The following is a 20,454-nucleotide window of genomic DNA, read 5'->3' on the forward strand; positions in this document are numbered from 1 at the left end:
ATTTCTGTTATAAGCAACTGCAGTTGTGTAAACAAGCCAGATATTACCTCCCCGTGGTTCTATGATTTTTTTCCTGTTATTTTTTTTTTAAACAGCTGTTGGTAATAGATTTCGCAATCTATACAGTTTAGCTATCCCGTATTCCATTTATCTTAATTACATAAAAGGTGGCACTTTAAAGCATCTAGATGATGTAAGACCTGAACCGTCTTTTCCAAAGCAGTTTATGGTTCTGGGTGCTAAAATCTGACCTGAGAACATGAGCACTGCTGAGAAGTTTGCTCTGTCCGATTAAACTCTTCCAAGAATCATCTATTTATGGTCGTGCTTGATGAACAGTGTAAAAACGGGAACCCTCTTTGTTTGCAGATGATGAAAGCCATGAACAAATCCAACGAGCACGTCCTGGCGGGGGGAGCGTGCTTCAACGAGAAGGCCGACTCGCATCTGGTGTGCGTGCAGAACGACGACGGGAATTACCAGACACAGGCCATCAGCATCCACAACCAGCCCAGGAAGGGTGAGCGGGGGCCGTTCCCTCCTGTGCTCCGTGTCGCTTCTTTGCCGTTTGCGCGACTCGTTCCGGCGTGTGGCTTTGTGAACCGCTCAGAAGTGGGTTTGTCTGCGTTTCACTGCGTTTCTGCTATACATTCAGAGAAAATAATCCTGAACGGGCAGCTTTGTGAGACAGACACGCAACACGAGGAACACGTTGCTCTGTCTGCCCTTCACCCCCTCGGTGTTTTATTTCCCTTGCAGAATCCACAACCTCAGCTGTCAGGGGACACACTGTGCAGGTTGTGTCCTGTGTACAATCCACATCACACTTCTCTGGGTCAATGGTGCTGTTCTGAGTTTGTCTAAGAGGAGTTCTAGCAATTTCGTAGCTCAAGCAGACATAAAATAAAGCACATCAGAGCTTGCTCCCTTGTAAATATGGTCACACTGCTTGCACAGTGCAGCCGAGGACTTGGGGTGCTCCGGAGGTCACGGTGCTGGAACTGCCTTAGACAACATCTCTACATGAATAACGAGACCTGTCTCTGGCGTTATTGGAGACCACAGGTGAGGCTGTGGGGGCCTGTGCTTGACCTATACTCGGTGAAAGGAGGAAGATGAGGTTTAATATGAAAGGTAAATAGGAATAACCAAAACCAGCAGCATTTTGATAATGCATCTTCAAGAAACTCCTTGTGTTCACCTCAGTTAGACCATCTAATTTCCAGGCTCTGTTTTTGTTGAAGTAGGCTGAAAGGCTGCAGCAGCAGTGCACTGAGAATTTAAATAGTGTGGGTTTGGGGCAAATTCTTGGCAAAGACATTTCTATTGGCTCCAAATGAGAGCAAGCAAGACAAAGGCCAACTTTTGTGGTTTGCAAATATCCCCAGTCACTCCAGTGACTGTACTGGCATGGGATGTTTGCTCAGGACCGATGGTCTTATCTGACTTCTGTTCATTTTACGTATGGGACAAGAAGAAGGATTTCCAGCAGGAACTGCATGATGCTTAGTGGTCATTTAAGAGAATTTTACTTTAAATCAGGTGGCTTTGAGCTGTGGCCTTGCCAGTGGGTTGCTGTTACAGTGTGATCCATAAACAGCTCGCTCACAATCTTTGCCAGCTGTGCGGGAGCATTTAGAAGTTAATTAGGTACTTGGTTACCCTAAATTAGTAGTTTTGAAACTCAGAGGTGTGTATGGGGAGAGGGAGAGTGATGAAATATGAGCATTTATTAAGGTTGACAAAAACTGTTGACCAGTTTAGAAAATAAATGGATGATGTGCCCTTTCCATATCCAAGCTTGTGATGTGCATTAGAGTCACTGTAATTCTAAGCAGCATTTGTCTTGATATAGCTTAATCACCTCTCTGGATGACAGAGCTGCAATACTTGATCATTGTGTAAAGTGTTGTTTTGATGAAAACCTCACTAAATCACGCCTGTTGTTGTTGCAGTGACTGGTGCCAGCTTCTTTGTGTTCAGTGGAGCTTTAAAATCCTCTTCAGGCTACCTTGCCAAATCCAGTATAGTAGAAGGTAAGAACTGAGCTGCTTGCTTACAACACGCCGTGTCCCTCTTAACAGGGCCCAGCTCTGTAGTTACTAGGGCTCTGCTGTTACACCTTGGGCATTTCAATCATGCTGCCGCTTCAGCTTTACCCTACTTTTTAGCAAAAAACCCCGTTTCCTTTAATGAGGAGGAACTTGTCCAGATGCTGTAGAACAGGGACGTAAGAAAATGAGGGGAAGATATGAAATATGTGGCTTGTGAGCCTGTGATCACTTTACTGGTTTGGGTTGAATGAGGAAATTGTGAGCCTAAGAAATGCGGAATGTGTAATCCGTGGACCAGGAGGGGGAGGAAGCCTTGCTAAACACACTCAGTTCCCAAACAGCTCTGGGTTACGCAAGATTATGAATGTGCGTTGTTGACATGCTTGTATGTGGGCCGATGAGAACATGACAAGTTGGAACAGTCGAGCTGGTGCCTCTCTTGATTTGGTTTGTTCTTCCGTTACCAGTTGTCATGTCACAGAAATAGACGACGACTGTGTACACTGGATTAAAGCTGTTCTCGCTTAGTTAGCTGAGCTACAGAGCTTTGTGGTGCAACCTCAGCGCGGATGTGACAGTGCAGACAGCCGTGTTTCAGGTGCGCTCCTTAGTTGGTGAGTGGGGTGCACAAGCGGCCCGCGCGTGCGGCCCCTCAGCACAGCTCCGCTGAGCAGCAGCTCCTGAAGCTGAACGTGCAGCCTGTGCGGAGGGTCACCCAGGGCTGAGGAGCAGCCGTCTCGCTGTAAGTCAGGATATGCGGGCCGTTTATACCATTTTCCGTGTCTAAATTGCTGGTTTAGTGGAAGAGAGAAGTACAGGTGGATTCGGGCAAGGAGTCTGTACGCTGGGGAAGTGTATCATTCCCAGGTTATTGCTGCAGTAAATTAGACTGATCTCAATCCAAATTTTGTATCGTTTGCCACTGTCAGGTAAGCGGTGACTTCCCAAAACCTGTGTCACCCACAAAGTGCTGCGTCCAGCGCCAACAGAGGTGGCAGCGGAGTGGAGGGCGTCACGTGGGGACTCTGAGGGTAGAAGGACTTCGCATGATCCTTGTGTTTTCCCCAGTCAAGGCTCATCAGTGCTACATTTTAGGAACCGGAGAGTTCAGAAATGGTCTTGTGCGGCATTGCTGCCTACAACTCTTAAAGCAGATGTTTAACCTTTCTGTTGCAAAAAGAGGGAGGATGTTTCTTTCTTTTTTTTTTTATATAGCCTCTGTTCAGTGTGGCTTATCTTGGCTTATGAGGATTTCTTGGTTCCCTAGATGGAGTGATGGTCCAGATAACCGCAGAGAACATGGACTCTTTGAGGCAGGCCTTGAGGGAGATGAAAGACTTCACCATCACTTGTGGCAAAGTAGATGCTGAAGATCCTCAGGAACACGTTCATATTCAGTGGGTAGAAGATGATAAAAACTTTAGTAAGGGGTAAGTAGAGGAGGAATCACTTGGCATGGCATGGTGACCGTTTGACTGTATTTGTTAAAAATTTTAATAGATCTTATAAGGTGCACAAGCCTTCCAGTCAATAGGAATTACAAGTCTGTGCCTCTGTTTTGAGTGATAAGATGCAATTAAAGGTAATGAAAATGGAATTGAGGTAGCAGAGCTTTGGGGCATCAATTTAGGAAGTTGTCAATGCTATGGATTTTTTGCCATTGTTAATATCCAGTTATTGGAAACCACTAATCTGTCTCCAGTACTCAGTGCTGAACCCTGGACATTGTGATCACTTTTTGCTCTCTTGGTGCTTAGTTTGCATGAAGTAGTGCTGGAAATAAAATTGCTGACCATCAACAGTGTAATTGGGCTCTTGACAGTTAAGCCAAAAGAAAGGTGTACGTGGCAGCCGAAGTGTTTAGGGCTGTAAAGTGCTGGTGTGATGGCTACAATGTTTAAGGAATTGGCATCTAGAAGGAAGGATATTTTTGTAGTTTCAGGCTCTCTGGATCAGTCTTAGGTTCTGTAATTAAATTCTGGGCTGTGTAAGTAGTGTTTCAGGTATCGCTGGCCTACACTGAGGTTACAAATGAATAAAAAATGGTATGAAATGCCTCATTGCTGTGTTATCACCCTATGAGCTCTCAGCTCTGGTGCGCAGCTTTGTTGCAAACCTGCAGGAAGGTCCCTCCTGCACCTGGTTTGTGTCCCAACACTGTTCTCTTTTGCACCGTTCTCTGTTCTGCTCCCACCTTCTAAGTCAGACCTTACGCTTTTCCCTCCCTTTCAGTGTTGTAAGCCCTATCGATGGCAAATCAATGGAGTCTATAACAAGCGTGAAGATATTTCACGGCTCAGAGTACAAGGCAAATGGAAAGGTCATTCGGTGGACAGAGGTGAGTCAGTCAAACTGAGCTGCATGTAAACCAACACTTGGCATTTTGGGGATTGCAACTCCAGCCTCGTCATCTTTCAACCTGCTCTCCCTACTGACCGAAATGAAAGCAGCCAGTTCTACAAAACAAACCTGTATTCCCTTTCCCACCTGCAAGGGAGATTCAATACAGGATCATGCAGAATAAAATCCCGTCAGTGATGAGCAGCTCAGGGCGCTGTACCCGCCATCCCTGCGCGTGTAACGTTTTTTGAACACAGGGGAACCACAAAAAGTACTTGCTCACTGTATTACCCACGGTAACAGTTGGTTTCCCCTGCATTGTGTTAAAAAACTACCTTTCTCACTGGAGGCAAGTCTTAATAATCATTGGGTTTAAATGTTATTTTGAACCACCTTCTCTAAAACGTTGCAAGTCAAAAGGAAAGTGCTGTGGCATAAATCACTAGCAGTACCTGCTCCAATAAGCAGCTGCTTGTGTAGCTGATGCTCGCTGTGACACTGCCAGCACACAAAAGCTAATGTCACAACATTTCTGGAAATGTTTCACTTAACCTGCTCAGGAGGAACCAAGTTACTCACTCTATGGCTTGTCACCAGAGGATCCTTTTATTCCCAGGTCAGTTGGGCTCAACACAAACACACTCAGTGACAGTAATACAGATCTTCAGCCTGGGATGGCTTCTACTAAAGATGCTAATTTTCCCAAAATTAACTTATATTTAAAAGCAGGTTTTCTTATTAAAAACTATGTGCAATACACAGTGAGTTTCCATAATGAGGTTTTTGACCAGAACTGAAAGTTTTTTTGAGAACATGATTATTTAAATCTTTCTTTTGAAGTTTTTTTTTTTTATTTTCCCCCTAAGGTGGCTTGCCTTCAGGGTCTTTTGCTGGTCTTCCCTCAGCAGCTCTTCTCTAATCTTCGTTTGTAAAAAAATTCAATGGCATCTCAGTAACCTTATTTTCTAGAAAAGCCTAGTGTTATGTCCTATGTTAACTCTTTCTTTCAGGTGTTTTTCCTGGAAAATGATGAGCAACACAATGGTCTGAGTGACCCAGCCGATCACAGCAGATTGACTGAAAATGTGGCAAAAGCTTTCTGTTTAGCTCTCTGTCCTCATCTTAAATTGTTGAAAGAGGATGGAATGACTAAGCTAGGGCTCCGTGTTACACTCGACTCAGATCAAGTAAGCCTTGAATAGTTTTGGTTTAATCGGGGGGGTTGTTCCCTTGTTTGTCCCCAAAAAGGAAATGCAGCACTCCAGCCATTCCCTTGGTTAAAAAATACCAATATCAGACGCTAATCTAGCGGTGCTGATGGCTGTTTGGTGTTTTGGGACATCTGTTAAAATTGGAAAGCTCGTGCCCAACCTGACTTAACACGAGGCTTGACCCCCCGTGTGCCACTGGCAGCACCTGTGAGCAGCCCAATTTAGGAGACTAAATTGGCCTTTTCACCAAAAGTTAAAGACAGGAGTGATTAAATGTGTTCTCAAGTGAACACACAGTGTTGGTCACAAGCGTGGCTGCTCTTAAAAGCTGAGGTTGTGTATGAGGCAAAGAAACCGAGGGAAGGTCCCTTCCAGAGCTCCTGACAGCAGAAGCCACCAGCAGAGCGAAGGGTCTCCTGGCGGGACAGCTGGCCTGGCCTTGGACAGGTTCTTAGCATCACCCAGCTTTTAAATACTGCACAACTTAATCTGATAACGCGGCATGCGGCTCCTGCTGGTCTGAACCATCTGCTCTGATAGAGCAGTAGGAAAAAGAGGCTACTTTTGTCTAGGCAGCCACTGGGCAAACAAGGAGGAACAAAAACAAGTGGAAAAGCTGCTTTAGTGCCTGTTACGTCCCACTGAAGTGCCCGACTGCTGCGGGGCAGAGACCACAGCACCTCACACAGCTCATCCCGCTGCCCTGCACCTCCCCTTTCCTGCCCCACACTTGCGTCCCGCTCTCTGTAAACCCACCCTTTGTGTTTTGTAGGTTGGTTACCAAGCTGGGAGCAACGGGCAGCCCCTGCCCTCGCAGTACATGAATGACCTGGACAGTGCCTTAGTGCCGGTGATTCATGGAGGGGCATGTCAGCTCAGCGAGGGGCCCGTCGTCATGGAGCTCATCTTTTATATCCTGGAGAACATCTCATAAGAGGACTTCATTTTCTGTTCAGACCTGTTCCAGCAGCAGTTGTATCTGAATCATTTGCACTTTAAAACTGGAAAAATTAAGCTTTTGTTAACACTATTGGGGGGGAAAGTGGGGGGAGGAGGGAGGGACAGTTGTTCCATAATTCTAAATCTTCTATGCATTGTCAACAACCAGAGGTTCAGGGCAGCTTCTATACTACAACATGGCTATGCTATCCTTGCAGCTACTCCACTTCTGTTACTGTTTAGAGAAATGCTCATGTTTAAAGACTTACAGTCGTGTACTCTAAATGCTCAAACGGGTGCAAAGATCACTGGGGCGTAAATAAAAAGTGAAACTCCAATCTTGTACTGTTTGTAGATGGACACATAAGAAACAACAATCAAGACCTCCGTGCTGACCTCATCATAATGCCGTTTGTGGTTATTCTGTAGACATTAAAAAGCAACGTTTACATTATTTTAACCAGATTATTGGTTGAAATACGCTTGGAGTAGTCCTTGAGAGATGTGGAACGATTACTCAGCCATAACTCCATTTGTTTATGCATCCAAACGAGCAGAAGGGCAGGCAGGTGCGGTATTATGTAAACTGCAGGTCTGTGTGTGTTATAGGCTAGTTTACTTTTTTCCTCTATTTACTATAAAAACTTGTCACCTGGGCAGATTTCTATAATCTCCCAGACCACCTCTGCTATTCTGTACTTTGTTTACAAATCTGTATGAAGCAGAGGAAATATTAGCCCTAAAGTGCAGTTATATCTCATTCCTCTTCCCTGTAGGTCCTGCTTTTTGAAGAAAAGGAACACCCAGGGCAGCTTTCAGTGTCCTCCCTGTTGTGTGCTGTAGCTAATGCCAGTGTCACGTACTGCAAGAGAGCTCGCACTTCGTATTAGCAGCACTGTGTAAAAGCTTACCTGTGATAACAGAATAGAGCAGCTGGGTTTGCATGTTCTGCTGAAAACAAACAAACAAAAAAAGGCTTTCTGGTCAGCTCTGAACACTTGCACTGGCCCAGTGCTCTTGGTCTCACCTGAGAGGGCATGAGTAAGGATAGCAGCTGCTCACATCTGTGAAGCTGGAGTTGAGAGTCAGCCAGAGGAAATGTGGTTCCACATTCTTACTGTCTCCACGGAAAACTGCTCAGCAGAGGGAAGAGCTGAGGGCAGGAGAAGGGGTTTGGCTTGTTTAGCCAGAGCCGTGCAAAGCAGCTGAGTCCCTCCCCAGAACAGGGGGAAGGTTTCCCCACCTGCCTCTACAGAAAATTAATTTGGGAAGAGAGTGGCTCAGTTATGGTCAACACAGTCTCTTTCAGACCTTGCATCATCAGCATGTTCTGGTGGATGCAGAGAGGATTATTTTGGTTTTGCTCTATGTGAGTAACACAGGCGGCCTTTCAAATAGAAAGGGAAGCGCGAGGCTACTGTGAGACTGATGCTCTATGTTTTAAACAAATATACAGCACCAGCTGGGCAAAGGAAAAGGTAACTGCACGCATAGCAATGTATTTTATGTAAGGACAGCGCAGTGTATGTACAGAGCGCAGTTGTGAATAAATAGCTACTGCTTTTTAAAAAGAAAGTGAAGTCTGACAAATCCAATACTGCAAATTACAGCAGTCACCACCCAGCACTGGGAGAAGGCCGGTCAGAGAACCAGGCTGCAACTCCAGACTGAGTGCTGGCCAGCAAGAGGTAGCACATGGCTACACCTGAACGGGTGAGTTACACCAGAGTGCAACCTTACCTCTGGTGTTTGGGGAGAGGTGGCTGGCTTCACGCAGCTTATTTAAAGTTTCACGATGGACAAACCTTGAGCTACTGCACAATCAGCAGCCTTCCTATGGATTTGTGCAGCGGAACAGGACTGAGGTGACTTTCAAACTCCCCGCGCACTGTTGGGACACAGCGCTGCGCTACCTGGTGCAGGAAAGATTCCGCAGCTGGAAGAACGTTCTACAAACCAAGTAACCACCTCCCTTCTCCAGCCTGCTCTCCAGCTTTGCCACAGCAGTGGCTTTCCAGTTACCTTAGTTGCATTGTTATGCTTAATAATGCAGTAAAAGAGGTGAAAAAAAATCTTTATCTTCTCTTCCTTTGCCCCAAAGGTCTTTTAGGTTTGGATTATGTTTGTGCAAAACATTATCAACTGGTGACTGACATGTTTGCTTCAACCATAGCCTTTTAAATGACCTTAATTACCATGTTGTCAAGAAATGAGTACTTGTTTTAGAAAAAAAATTGTACTTTAAAAATTCAGTTAGTTAACACTGCAAAAAACTGCATATTATATTTTTATTTTCGACATGTAGTTTTGTATATTAAATTTATTGAAATTAAAACCCAAACACTGTACTGTCTTCATCTGCTCAGAAGGCAGAGGCAGCACTGCCTTGTCTGTTCTCTGTTCTGTCTGCAAACTCGCCCGACGCCAACAGCGGGTGCCGGAGCTCCCACTGCCCAGGGCAGGCACGGCCTCTCCTTTCACATCACTCATTTCTGTTACCTCACCGAGATTTAAAAACACAAACATATTTGGTACCATTGTTTTATACGCTGCTGATCAAAAGCATTCCTGAAAATACTCATAATCTGTTTTTCTACGTGACAAAGAGTGGCTATTTTCCCCATCACCTGGAAGAACTGTAAAAGCCTGTCTCTGTAAAAATACAAGGAACATTTGGGAAGCAACAGAGTCTAGCATACTTTTTTTTTTCCCCTCCTTTTTTAAAATTAAAAAAAGAAAAAGGATGAAGGCACAGTACCCGGGCTGCACTGAGCAGGCAGTGCAGCAAGCATGGCAGACAACTGGGAGCCAGAACAAACACGTAGATCTGTAAACACCTGCCGCTAGAAGCCCCGCGCCCTTTTCTTCTGAAAGGCAACATCCCATTGAGCTTTGTGTCGCGATGGCATGGGCAGAGGAGGGACGCCTGGCTGCTAGGTTGCTGCCGGATGTCTCTCTCCTCTATTTTAGGAAACAAAAAACCCAAAGCAAACAGGCCTCAATAAGAGAGAACAGAAAAAGCGGTAGCAGACTGTTCACTGTACCACGTTGGCTGCTTGTACGCTTGAAAAAATGAATTCTGGGAAAGGTCTTACCTGTGACTTGACTGAAAAGTTTCTGCGCTGCCTCAGGGAATTTTTAAGAGGCTGAACTTGTCACACACCGCTATGCATAGTTAACGTTAACATTCATCCTGGAGCTACATTAGTAGTCCCACGTTAAGGCAATTCTGTCTATTTTGTGTAGACTAGTAACAATCCCCTGCAGCAGCGATTTCCAGAGCCTTACATTTGCCTTAAAGTTATTAATAAGCACTATGGCTGTTATCAAAATAGACATTAGGTTCAGTAGTGCATTCTTTTAACATCTTTGGTGCTTGCAGCTAGCAGCATCTTTCTACATACGTTCATCCCACATCTTCTTGCGTTCCAATGGATCTGGAAAAAAACAAACAAACACGACTTGATGCAGCATTTAATGGATGTTCACAATTCAAGGCCCAATTATACATAAAATGCTGACATGAATTTTCTGGATGATCAACATAAGCTGTGGGAGAAGTGAGGACCTCAGTTTCACGATATCAGTGATTGTGTCCAACTAATCTGAATTTCTTTCAAACATCAGATGTACTTTTCAAACAACAGATTGTCTAAAAAATGCTGTCTACAAAGATGCGCTAAATGGAGGTTATTTAGGTTGCTGTATCAATTGCTCTAAAGACAAAGCGATGCCCATGAAACAGCAATTCTGCCATGTGTCTCCAATTTGTGTTCTGAGTCTGGGAGAAATAAGAGTATGTCACCGTGTAATTAAAAGTGATTATAAAACCTATATAACAGTAGGGTGAATTACAGCTTCCACAGGTAGATGGACTTCTGGTACTTCTTACCCTTCCATAACTTTATGTAGAAAATAGCTTTAAAAAAAACCAACACCAAAATGTTTGATTTTTTTTTTTTTTTTGGAAGGGAGAATTTACGATACCTAGAATGTATGAGAAAGGAAGATGAGCCCCAAAACTGAGCAGTTTCCATAGGGTAGCTGACCTCTTTTTCATCCTTGCACTATAGAGCTGCTGTGGCAGCACACAGCTCGTCTTTTGTACTTGATAAAGAGCACAGTGAGCACCAGGCACAGATTTTTGGGTAGCCTGGATTCAACTGTTTCTCCCTGCCAAGAAGCCTCAAGTATCCAGAAGAAAGCCCATCTCTGATAGTTTCCCTTTCAAATGAAGCCAAGCAGACTTCATGGGGCAAACAAACACCCTTCTCTAGCTTCTAGTCATGGAAGAAGGGTCCTTGCTAACCCTGAAAGCTTTTTTGCTAACAATAAGGATGGATGGAAAGAACCCTCTCTCCTAGAAAGGATTAGTCAACCTTATTTTCTAAATATTATTCTAAATAAAGGTGATGCTAGAAGTTCTCCCTGCATTTCAAGGGATTGTGAAATGGCATCTCTGATTTACAAACTCAGAGATTCTGTAACCTCGTTTCTGAAATTATGTCAGCTCACCACTACAAATATAAAGACAAATGGTGTCAAAGCCAGAGCTATGTAATTGGGTCAATGTCGACAATGACATTATTCAAGCAGAGTTGATCTGTAGCCCTGGCAAGTTCTGGCCAGAACATCTTTCGCCGCAGCGTTCATACCTCAGACAGAACTAATGCTCAAGGACCAGCCAGTTTTCTGTGATCGTTTGAAGATCTTGACCACTGAGGGGCTCCCTGAGTCTCACTTTCACCTCCAGTTTCCCTCCAGTGGGTTTTCTGCCATCAAAAATCTGAAAGAGCCACAAAGAGAAGTGCGGTTATCACACATAGAAGTGATAATGTCCAACTGTAGCGCCTCAGGCAAGCACTGACTTTATTCCCCCCTGACCAGAAGATGACAGAGATTGCTGGGGGCCGTCGCAGCCCCGCGCTCCCCCAGATTCACCGCTCAGCTGGACCGAGGGCAGCGCCACCTCTGCGGCCGAACACCCAGCCCAGGTACGAACGGGCTCCAGGGGCAGCCGTGTCCTGAGCGTGTGTGTGACACAGCCCGAGGGATTTTTACTTTTTAAGGCTTCACTTAGTGATCTCCTTCTGGACCTTATGGCAGCTCTCTCCCTGCTGTGTCGGTCTTTGCTTAACCCTTTGACTTGTTAGCTACCAATATGGATATTTGTGGGAATCGCCTGATTTTTTGGTCCTGACAAAGAAAACTATCTTGATATAGAAAATTTGCAGAAGAACACACCTCACCCAGAAAACATACCTCGATGATCTCTCTGACTTCACATTCTGATTCCAGCTTTTCCAGTTTCAAGTGTGCTGTCCCCACTTGCTTGTCACTTCTGAAAAAGGACCTGTTTCACAGAAATCTTCCTTAGTGGAATGGGTGAGGGCTTTTTTTAACATTAAAGAGAAATCAGGCTAAGGAGTCATCACTATTTGCACCACCACTGCATCCAGGAGGGCGAGTCGAGATGCTGCCAGAACCCTGCAAACCAGGGTACGAGGGGCAAACCCTGAGAGAAGTAGACTACAAGATACAGAAATACTGATTTTTTTACATTATTCTCTTGCAAGCAAATTGAAGATGAGGACAGTAGTGAAGAAAAACAATCAACTAAACCAGCGCTTGGAATGGCAGCAGCTTCTGTCCCTGCACAGGGTGACAGGAAAGAATGGCCTGACAGCCAGGACAGACAGCAACAGCCAGGACAGACAGCAACAGCCAGGACAGACAGCAACAGCCAGGACAGACAGCAACAGCCAGGACAGACAGCAATCTGCTGCCACAGGCTGTTTAACAGAACAGGCTGAAAAATTTCCCAAGGAAGCTGCATCTCTCACCAAAACAAACATTTCACAGGCACATGCTGGTTTTGGCAAACTGCTTATTAGGAAAAAGTTGGATGAATCATTCTGTTTCATCTTGATAAATCAAAACACTCAATTTCAACAAGTAAAACATTTCATTTCAGCTATTGTTTTGACTCACCTTCATACTGTTAGATTTAACACTCAAGAACTATGATTTTAGAATTTCTAGTCTGCTGAAGTTAAACACAGAACACTTTCATCCTGTAAGGAAAACAATCGACGCTTCTCTGCTACAGTCACTTCTGTTTAAGTTTTATCAGCAAGGGACCCACCTTTACCTTAACAGAGACAAGTGTTGCAATCCTTATCCAGACAAACTCCTCCAAAAGGCCACAGCTGAGACTAAAACACACTCATTCCACAGAAGTGCGCAGCTCAAAGCTCTAGATTTCTGTGCCTCTATCCAAGTATTTCCCTGAATCTGTCTCCAAAAGGTTTGATAAACAACTAAAATCTAGAGATCTGGAGGCAGGAGAGCCAACCGGCCATGCCCGTCCTGCTCTAGATAGGAAACCTGCCAGGAATTCTGAAGTTTCATTTTTTTATGCCATTCTCTTTAGGAAACCAAACTAACAAAAACATCCCCAAAACATCCACCCTTCTTCAACAAGACCTGACATGTGCAATGAACACTCTGAAGATCGTTACATGGATCCTCAGGATCGTGTCATCAGTGGCCGGGGTAACCGGCACATTAATCCCAGACGTGCCTGCAACTTCCACATCAACATCTGAGAACCCAATTGTCTAAAATCTCTGCCTGGAAAAGGAGTGAGGTTGTTTCCTCACATCCACCACCTCTATGGCTGCTTCAGTCACAGATTCTCCAAATGGCTCATTGCAACCGCAGTATAAGGAACCCATCACCCAGACTTTGACCTCACTTTCTGCCTTGGGTGCTCAGAAATGCTGTCAGCGATGCTACAGCTCCTATAGAACCTCTATAGATGAGGACAATGGTCAGGTACTGTTAGCGAGCTCGTGGGAGGGAGCTCGGACACTTTAGACAGGAAGAAGAGCACCAGAGCACGGCTCTGAACCTGCTGGAACACATGGTGAGGCGTTGCTGGGAAGTACCTCTGTTCCAAAAACCTGTTGCTGAAGGACTTGAAAGACGCCAGCTCAGTTAAAGTGCTTCTTAGTTGTCAAGTTTGTCCATCTCAACGCAAATTGCTGTAGTAAAGGAAAATAATCCTGCAGGTGCCTCAAGGGCTGCCAGTGCTGCTTCTAAATGTGATGCCTGTGAATTCTGTGGGCAGGAAGCCTTTCAAAGATGTGTTCTCCATCAATGAGGTTACAGTAGACTCACAAAATCATTTCTAAAAGTTCAGAATTTCTTAGCTTACATGCTAGAACACTTCCTTTACTTCACAAGCACCTTACAATGAAGAAGGATTACATAACTGTACTGCAGTATGTTGGACATTTTGTTCATAAACTTAAAAAGAGAATCAGCAATTCTTCTACATGAATTTTTTTAAAGCGTTTTCCCAACTTATAATTCAAGAAACAATAAAGACTGATTCCTCCCTGATGAGTTCTAGGGGGTTTGCAGTGAAAAATGTGAACTTGCTCTAGGCCATGGCTTCAGAAACAGCTCTGGGGAAATCTCCTTTTATCTTCAGAAGCTTTTAGCAGAGGTTTAAGGAGAGCTATTTCCTTTGGAAAAATACTTTACGGGGTTTTTACCTGAAAGTGTTTTTTAAACTGAAGTTTAATATATATCTGACCTGAAACAAGTCCCCCTTTGCTCACTGCGATAAAATAATTCCTGGGAGGTGGTCAAAGAGTGATCAGAGACCCCAAAACTACAACATCTACAAGCATTTCTGAAAGCATTATTCATTTATAGTCTTGAAGACAGTGCGCAGACAGCATTTAGAGAAGAGCCTGGATCACTTAATCCTCTCCTTTCTCCTAAGAAGATGGCCAGGAGAAGGTCACAGTGGGCATTGCTTATTTTGCTCCTTCCCAGTTGCTATTTTGTCCCGAGACAAGTGTCTCTTCGACTTGCTGGATTCCTGCTCTATGAACAAAAAAAATCAGAACCCGAAAAGAGACAACTCACACAGATTTTCTTGCTAATCTTCAAAAAGGCTTCAAAGGCAAATCTGAAGCTGGCATACAACTTGTGAATTAATGGAGAGTGTTTCCCAATGGGTGAACTTGAGCCTGAGCTCAGACCTTAAAAACAAGCATAGCTCCAGCTGGTGAGAGAATAGGATATACCCCATATGCGCAACAGTATGCAAAAGAGAGGGGAAAAGGTTTTAAAGAAATGTAAATGCTTAACAGTTCTCTGCAAAAGAGGCAGGATCTCTAACAGTGAAATCTTGAACAACAGAGATTGATAAAGGATTGATAAAGAAAGAAAATCAGCTTTTGCTTCAATGGACATGTAAATGGAAGATCTGGAGTAAAAACAATGGGACTTCAGCTCACAAATTAAAACACCTACAATCTGAAAACCACCTCAGGGAAGCTATGGATCATTTCTGCATGTCTCAGTAATAGAAACAAAGAATACCACAAAGCACCAGCGAGACAAAACCAGGTTATCTAACATCCCATCCAAGTCATGGATCACAACCAGCTCAGGAATTAATGAATATAGGCCACTCACATTTTGAATAAATGAGTAATGAGCCCAGATAAAGGACAACTTCCCTGAACATTATCAATTCTTAACATCTATTTCATCTTGATCTCCGAGATGAGGTGAGTCTGTCTCTCTCAAGACAGTCAAACAGTTTACTGGCAGTGTTCAGTAAATACTATAAGATCCTCAGAACAAAGATAAATAGAAAAACATAACACTAGTTCTGCCATCATCTCTCATCTGCTTTTTCGTATTTTGCTACCACTTGTACTTCATTATTCTACCAAGTTCTCCCCACATGACGTTTAAATCTGCTAGTCCTGATGACTAAAACCAGCTTGGATAAGAATCAAAATGATTTGAAGCTGAATCATTCATTACCTTCTCAGTCTCATCAGTTCCTCTTAACACACTAATCCTCAACTGATCTGCCAGTTATGAACCAATTTCACTGAACCTCTGCATTTTTCATCCTCTCAGGGGAAAACACAGAGCTCAGGCACATTTTGAAAGGACTTCTCAGACAGGAGATCTAGACAACTCTTTATTGCTAACTTAAACACTGTGCTTCATAAATTTCAGCTACAACACTCCTTTCAGAGAAGCAATGAGGGGGGAGCAAACTATAAACTTACCCTTTATGAAATACTTCGAATTTAATTCCTTTGGACCGAATTGCTCGTCGAAAACCTCTGTGATTTCGGTTGATGTTTAACTTAAACAACTGGTTGTATTCTACAGTCAAGACATAGAAAAATGAAAGAAAGCTGTGAAAGTCAAATTTTGCAGTGCTCTACAACTCAGATCTCTGTTTATCTCAGTTTGGCCCATCTGTGAAAGACACTTCACATCCATATGAAACTCGTTCTCAGGAGGCTGGGTCAGTCATTATCAAGTCGGTGTCCCTGTGCAACAGTTCATCCCCGTCACCCCCACTTTACAGGGACAGAACACCAAGTCATCGTGAGGAGGTGACAGCAAATTACTGGAGAGCCAAAACTTGGAGAATCTAGGTCTTTCAGCAATTAAACAGAGTGTCCGTGGCTAAAAAAAGGTATGAAATAATAAGGAAAAAGCATAGGAAGGTTGGACTGACTGGGAAGGAGCATTTTGATGAATTCCCAACTAGTAATTTGGATACTGAATTCAAAGCTGTTTTGATACTAGATGGCTGCATACTGCAAGAATTGAAAAAATAATATAGCGATAAACCAAATTGAGAGGGCAAGATGATTAATTCTAAAATGCATAAGTCTAATACTGGTATTCAATGGCCATGTACAAAGGGGTATTTTCCAAAAGGTACAAATAAAGTATTTGAGTTGGTTTAAAGACACATTGTCTTAAAAAAAAAAAAAACAAACCTGCAATGATGATGTTTTGCCAGGTTTCAAAATGTTAGCTGATTAGTAAAAATCACGACAGAATTGCCACTCTCACAGGACACAAAAGCTGACTGAAAAACATCTAATCCATGGAGACATTAAAATGAATAATTTGACTTGTCTAATAAGGAAAATTTATTTACCTGGCCCATCTCCCAGCAGGGCTGACAGCAACAGCTGGAGCATGACTGGTAACTTGATGATTTCACTAATTCATAACACAATAACTACCACCAGTATTGGGATGAGGGTAAAGAAACTGCCAGCACAGCTGGACTTCAGCCTCCCATCAGCCCTTTCATGCGATTCCCAAGGTGCCACATTTTTCCCTCTGTCCCAGAAAAAGTACTAACCTGGACAATTGTTATTGTTAATTACAGGTGTTTTACTCTTTTGAGGTTGCTCCTATTAAAAGAGACACACATGACATAAAACCATCAGATATTGCTTCAAAATACAGAGTGGTAACCATTTTTATTACCAGCTCTTTTTTACACCTATTCAAGAAAAATGAGGTTCAGGGGTTTATCTGAATTATGAGTCATGGTACATTCAAGACTAAAATCTTTGGGTTTCTTTGTGGTAACAAGTATAATACTAGATAAAGAACAAGCCAAACCATTACTTTAAATATAAGAGCCACCAATAAGCTACACGGTCACACTCAATCCAATCATCATAAAGTTCTGACTGCAGCTGTTAAGCTACATGATAAACTACGCACATTCCACGACACGGTAGTTCTGTTCCTTCTGCATTAGTTGGAATAATAAGCTACACAAGGAATTCATCGCAAATCACTCAGGGAATTGCCCTACTATTATTTTGCCTGACAATCAATCTGCCACCAAAATTAATTAACTTTTAACCTAAAGTGGAGTACAAACCAAATCTCTGGGGACTGAACAAGGACAATGTGACCTAATTATTGCAGCTACTTTGCAAAACTGATTTCAGTTGTGAAGGAGAAAGGTGGTGTGTTTGAGGGTTGGCTAAGCAGTAGAGACCTGGCTTTTAAAACAAAATAGTTTAAAAGCAACTATGCTGATTCTTATTCTCCAGAAAATTACTCAATACAGACCACTTTTGTTTTCAGCCCCCCTAATGGGGTGAACTCCTCCATTAAGGCCTCATGTAACTCAAACCTGAACACAAACCTGGCCTGTCCATCACCAATTTCCCACAGGTAATTGAATTTATTTCAGTGGATTTGCTGCAGAATTTATTAGGAGGTAAAAATCCAGGCTCTGCACTCTCACAGGACAAAGTATTAGCCCTGTAAGACCAAAGATTGTTTTTTGCCCTACAGAGGAAGCAGCAGAAGCCCCAGCACCTCTGCTGATATTAAGACCAGACATCTCTCTTGATAATTCCTTCTCTAGCTCAATGGCTGCAGTATTTCTCAGATCAGAAACTGCTTTTAAAGTTGAGGGGAACAGGATGACACTGGGGAGTTTTATGGACAGAAGCAATACATATATGTATACATGTTTTTATATACTTACGCATATATATGCACATATCTACACGCACGTACACAAGCATTCATTAGTAAGGTGAAGAAACCTGTGTGGCCTAAGTCCTCTCTCCAGATACACACGTATCTATTTGCTAATTACATCACCTGGAATCACATGCATTTATTTAAGGACAAAGATTTGCCTTTTCAATCAATTTCTATAATTATAGAAGATGTCCAAAAGTAATGCCTTTAACAGCCTGTTTTCTTAAAGGAATGGGACTTAGAGGGAGATGACATATAAGGTGGCCTCTCTCCCCTAGTGACAACTTTGTGTGCTCTTGAGTTTGGTTGAAGCTACCAGGGGAAGAAGTTAAAAGAAATGACCTCCTACCAATTTTGCTAACCAAAAACGGTCCAATTAGTGTATTTGGGGGGAAAGGTGGGCAGAGCTGAGCACTGCGAATGCTGGTCAGTGTTAAGCTGGTGGTCAGCCAGCCAGGGAACGTGCGAGCCTGGCACAGAGACCACACCACCAAGTGTGAGGTGTGGAGAACACCAAGAGAAAGGTGCAGCAAAGCTCAAGTCTGCAGGAAACAGATTCAGTTTTGTTTCTCACCGAAAGTTTCTGCTTTAAAAATGAGTTCGGGCAGTATGCCTGTAAGTGGTTTTCCTTTCTAGAAGAAAACCTATGCTCCCTGCCTTGAAGCCCTCACAAGTCAACGCAGTGGGAAGGGTCACAGATGCAGGAACGGAATAGCCAGGACACACTCACCGCACTTGGGTACTGAAATTCAAACTTCACAAATGCATCCAAATCTCTTGGTGATACACCTGAACAAAACAACAACCAGTCAATCCAAACAGCCAATACAGATATTTTCATTGTGTCTGTTAACACTGAGAAGGATTTTCAAGAGTACCCAACTGATTTTCAGTTAGTTGACTCATGATCTGTCACTTGATAACTGAAAAACCGATCCACCAAACCAAAACCCATAAAAAGGTTGCATCCAAAGGAAAGAAATCTACTTTTACTAACACTATCATTAGTCCTGAGACAATCTAGCACGGATGGTTTACAAGTGCCCCAGAAACAAAGGACTAAAAGCTGTAATGTTGGCAGGAGCAACTCGCATCTGCTGAAGGGTCGATACACATGAAGGTGATGCAGAGTTAGGGCTGGCACTCAAAACAGGAGGTGAATATGAAACTTAAATTATGATCCAGTTATGAGCAAACCCAAGACAAGTTAAAGCTTTTCCCCCTGTCCAGATGGAACCCAGATTCTCTTTATTCTTCTGGGTTTTTTGTTTGTTTTTAAATACCTTAAATGTTTAAAGGTTTTTTGGAGGCCTGAGTCTGAAATCTGGTTATTTTGTTTTAATGAGCTGTGGCAACAAAAGTCTCAACTCCTGAAGTCGTCTTCAAGGTAGAAAAACCTCATTCCCCACTACCTTCCTTACCTACTCAGAGGAAGAAGCCCACACACCCTTTTGAGTACATACCTGGCGGAGCTGGTAGGTTTATCCCCCTGACAATCAGAAGGTGCATTTCTGTGCTGTTGAGTTCAGAAAATATCCTGCGAAAAAATAAAGACAAAAAAGCATATTCATTCTAGTAGCCCATCACCACCTGATCCAGTGCCAGACCAGGATGCCACTAGTGTCTGTCAGACCTTTTTCAATAGCGCACTCCTACACAGATCATCTTCATAAATTACAGAAGAGCAAGGAAAGAGCACAAACCAAGATAAAAACGTCTCTGAGGTACAGTGAAAAATGCCAAGAACAAAGCCCAAAGGCAAAAGGATTGAGGGAGAAATACTGAGGAAGGAAGAATGGCTGAAGTAGCAGAATACAAGAGATGAAGCTGGAGGTAGTTTGAAAACTAAAGAACCCAGAACAGAAATTAGAGAACAACTTCTTCATATTTAAGTCATTGAGAGTATTCTTTCAGGAATGCTGAGCCTAACCCAAGTTTGCTGAATCCAGCAATGCCTTAAACAAGAGCTAGAAACCAGAAAACTCATTCCAGCCTGCCTGAGAAATCCCTTTGTTTTTCCACACCTTATCATTTTAAAGGTTCTTTCCTCAAAGTGGTGGCTTGGAGGATCCATTCCTTGTGCTCGTGCAAGCTGTAGGATGTCCATGTCCTTTTTACAACCTTGTGCCAGTTTCTCAAACCTATAGAAGAGGCAAACAAACAACAGAAAAGCTCCACACGCAACAGCACATCAAACAGAGCATTCTGCTGGAGAGAGGCCACAGAGTAAACCACAGAACAGGCCTGAGAGCGACTTGGAGATGCCTGCCTCACCGTTACCGACCCGTTCACATAATGAGCAGCTCACCAACCCAACCTCCATCATCTTTAGGGGGTTCAGGCAGAATCAAGCCTTACCACACCATGGGATGACTAACAGCTGGCAGAGGGGCTTACCGAGTCGTTTCTGCAACATTTCCCAGGTGCATGAATTGCTTGGAATACTGCAAACACCTCTGTCAACAGAAACAAAACCAAATATAGATGCGCTTAGTGATCCTTATACACTGATTCATGATTGGCAGAAAGTTTTGAGGTTGACGACAATC

At 43.4% G+C, this 20,454-nt stretch overlaps 2 protein-coding genes across 4 annotated transcripts in view; one reads left to right on the top strand and one right to left on the bottom strand.

The window, feature by feature from the left end:
* ZFYVE9 (zinc finger FYVE-type containing 9) overlaps nucleotides 1-8,842 on the top strand; it is a 63,362-nt gene extending 54,520 nt beyond the window's left edge. For both annotated transcript variants that reach the window (XM_065655386.1, XM_065655387.1), the window contains 6 exons: nucleotides 370-520; nucleotides 1,956-2,036; nucleotides 3,322-3,484; nucleotides 4,287-4,392; nucleotides 5,405-5,581; nucleotides 6,378-8,842. In XM_065655386.1, coding sequence (XP_065511458.1) covers nucleotides 370-520; nucleotides 1,956-2,036; nucleotides 3,322-3,484; nucleotides 4,287-4,392; nucleotides 5,405-5,581; nucleotides 6,378-6,539 — 840 coding nt within the window. In that variant the 3' untranslated portion in view covers nucleotides 6,540-8,842. The remainder of the gene's footprint in view (nucleotides 1-369; nucleotides 521-1,955; nucleotides 2,037-3,321; nucleotides 3,485-4,286; nucleotides 4,393-5,404; nucleotides 5,582-6,377) is intronic.
* The window catches only part of CC2D1B (coiled-coil and C2 domain containing 1B), a 34,292-nt gene continuing 22,636 nt past the window's right edge, over nucleotides 8,799-20,454 (bottom strand). The window contains exons 17-25 of one of the 2 annotated variants that reach the window (XM_065655389.1): nucleotides 20,303-20,361; nucleotides 19,930-20,046; nucleotides 19,369-19,442; nucleotides 18,636-18,694; nucleotides 16,755-16,806; nucleotides 15,652-15,751; nucleotides 11,807-11,897; nucleotides 11,200-11,330; nucleotides 8,799-9,981 (exon numbers count right to left, since the gene is read on the bottom strand). In XM_065655389.1, coding sequence (XP_065511461.1) covers nucleotides 11,211-11,330; nucleotides 11,807-11,897; nucleotides 15,652-15,751; nucleotides 16,755-16,806; nucleotides 18,636-18,694; nucleotides 19,369-19,442; nucleotides 19,930-20,046; nucleotides 20,303-20,361 — 672 coding nt within the window. In that variant the 3' untranslated portion in view covers nucleotides 8,799-9,981; nucleotides 11,200-11,210. The remainder of the gene's footprint in view (nucleotides 9,982-11,199; nucleotides 11,331-11,806; nucleotides 11,898-15,651; nucleotides 15,752-16,754; nucleotides 16,807-18,635; nucleotides 18,695-19,368; nucleotides 19,443-19,929; nucleotides 20,047-20,302; nucleotides 20,362-20,454) is intronic. The other variant, XM_065655388.1, reaches the window with a different exon arrangement.

This window comes from Caloenas nicobarica, chromosome Z (assembly GCF_036013445.1).
Source record: "Caloenas nicobarica isolate bCalNic1 chromosome Z, bCalNic1.hap1, whole genome shotgun sequence".
Lineage (NCBI taxonomy): Eukaryota > Metazoa > Chordata > Aves > Columbiformes > Columbidae > Caloenas > Caloenas nicobarica.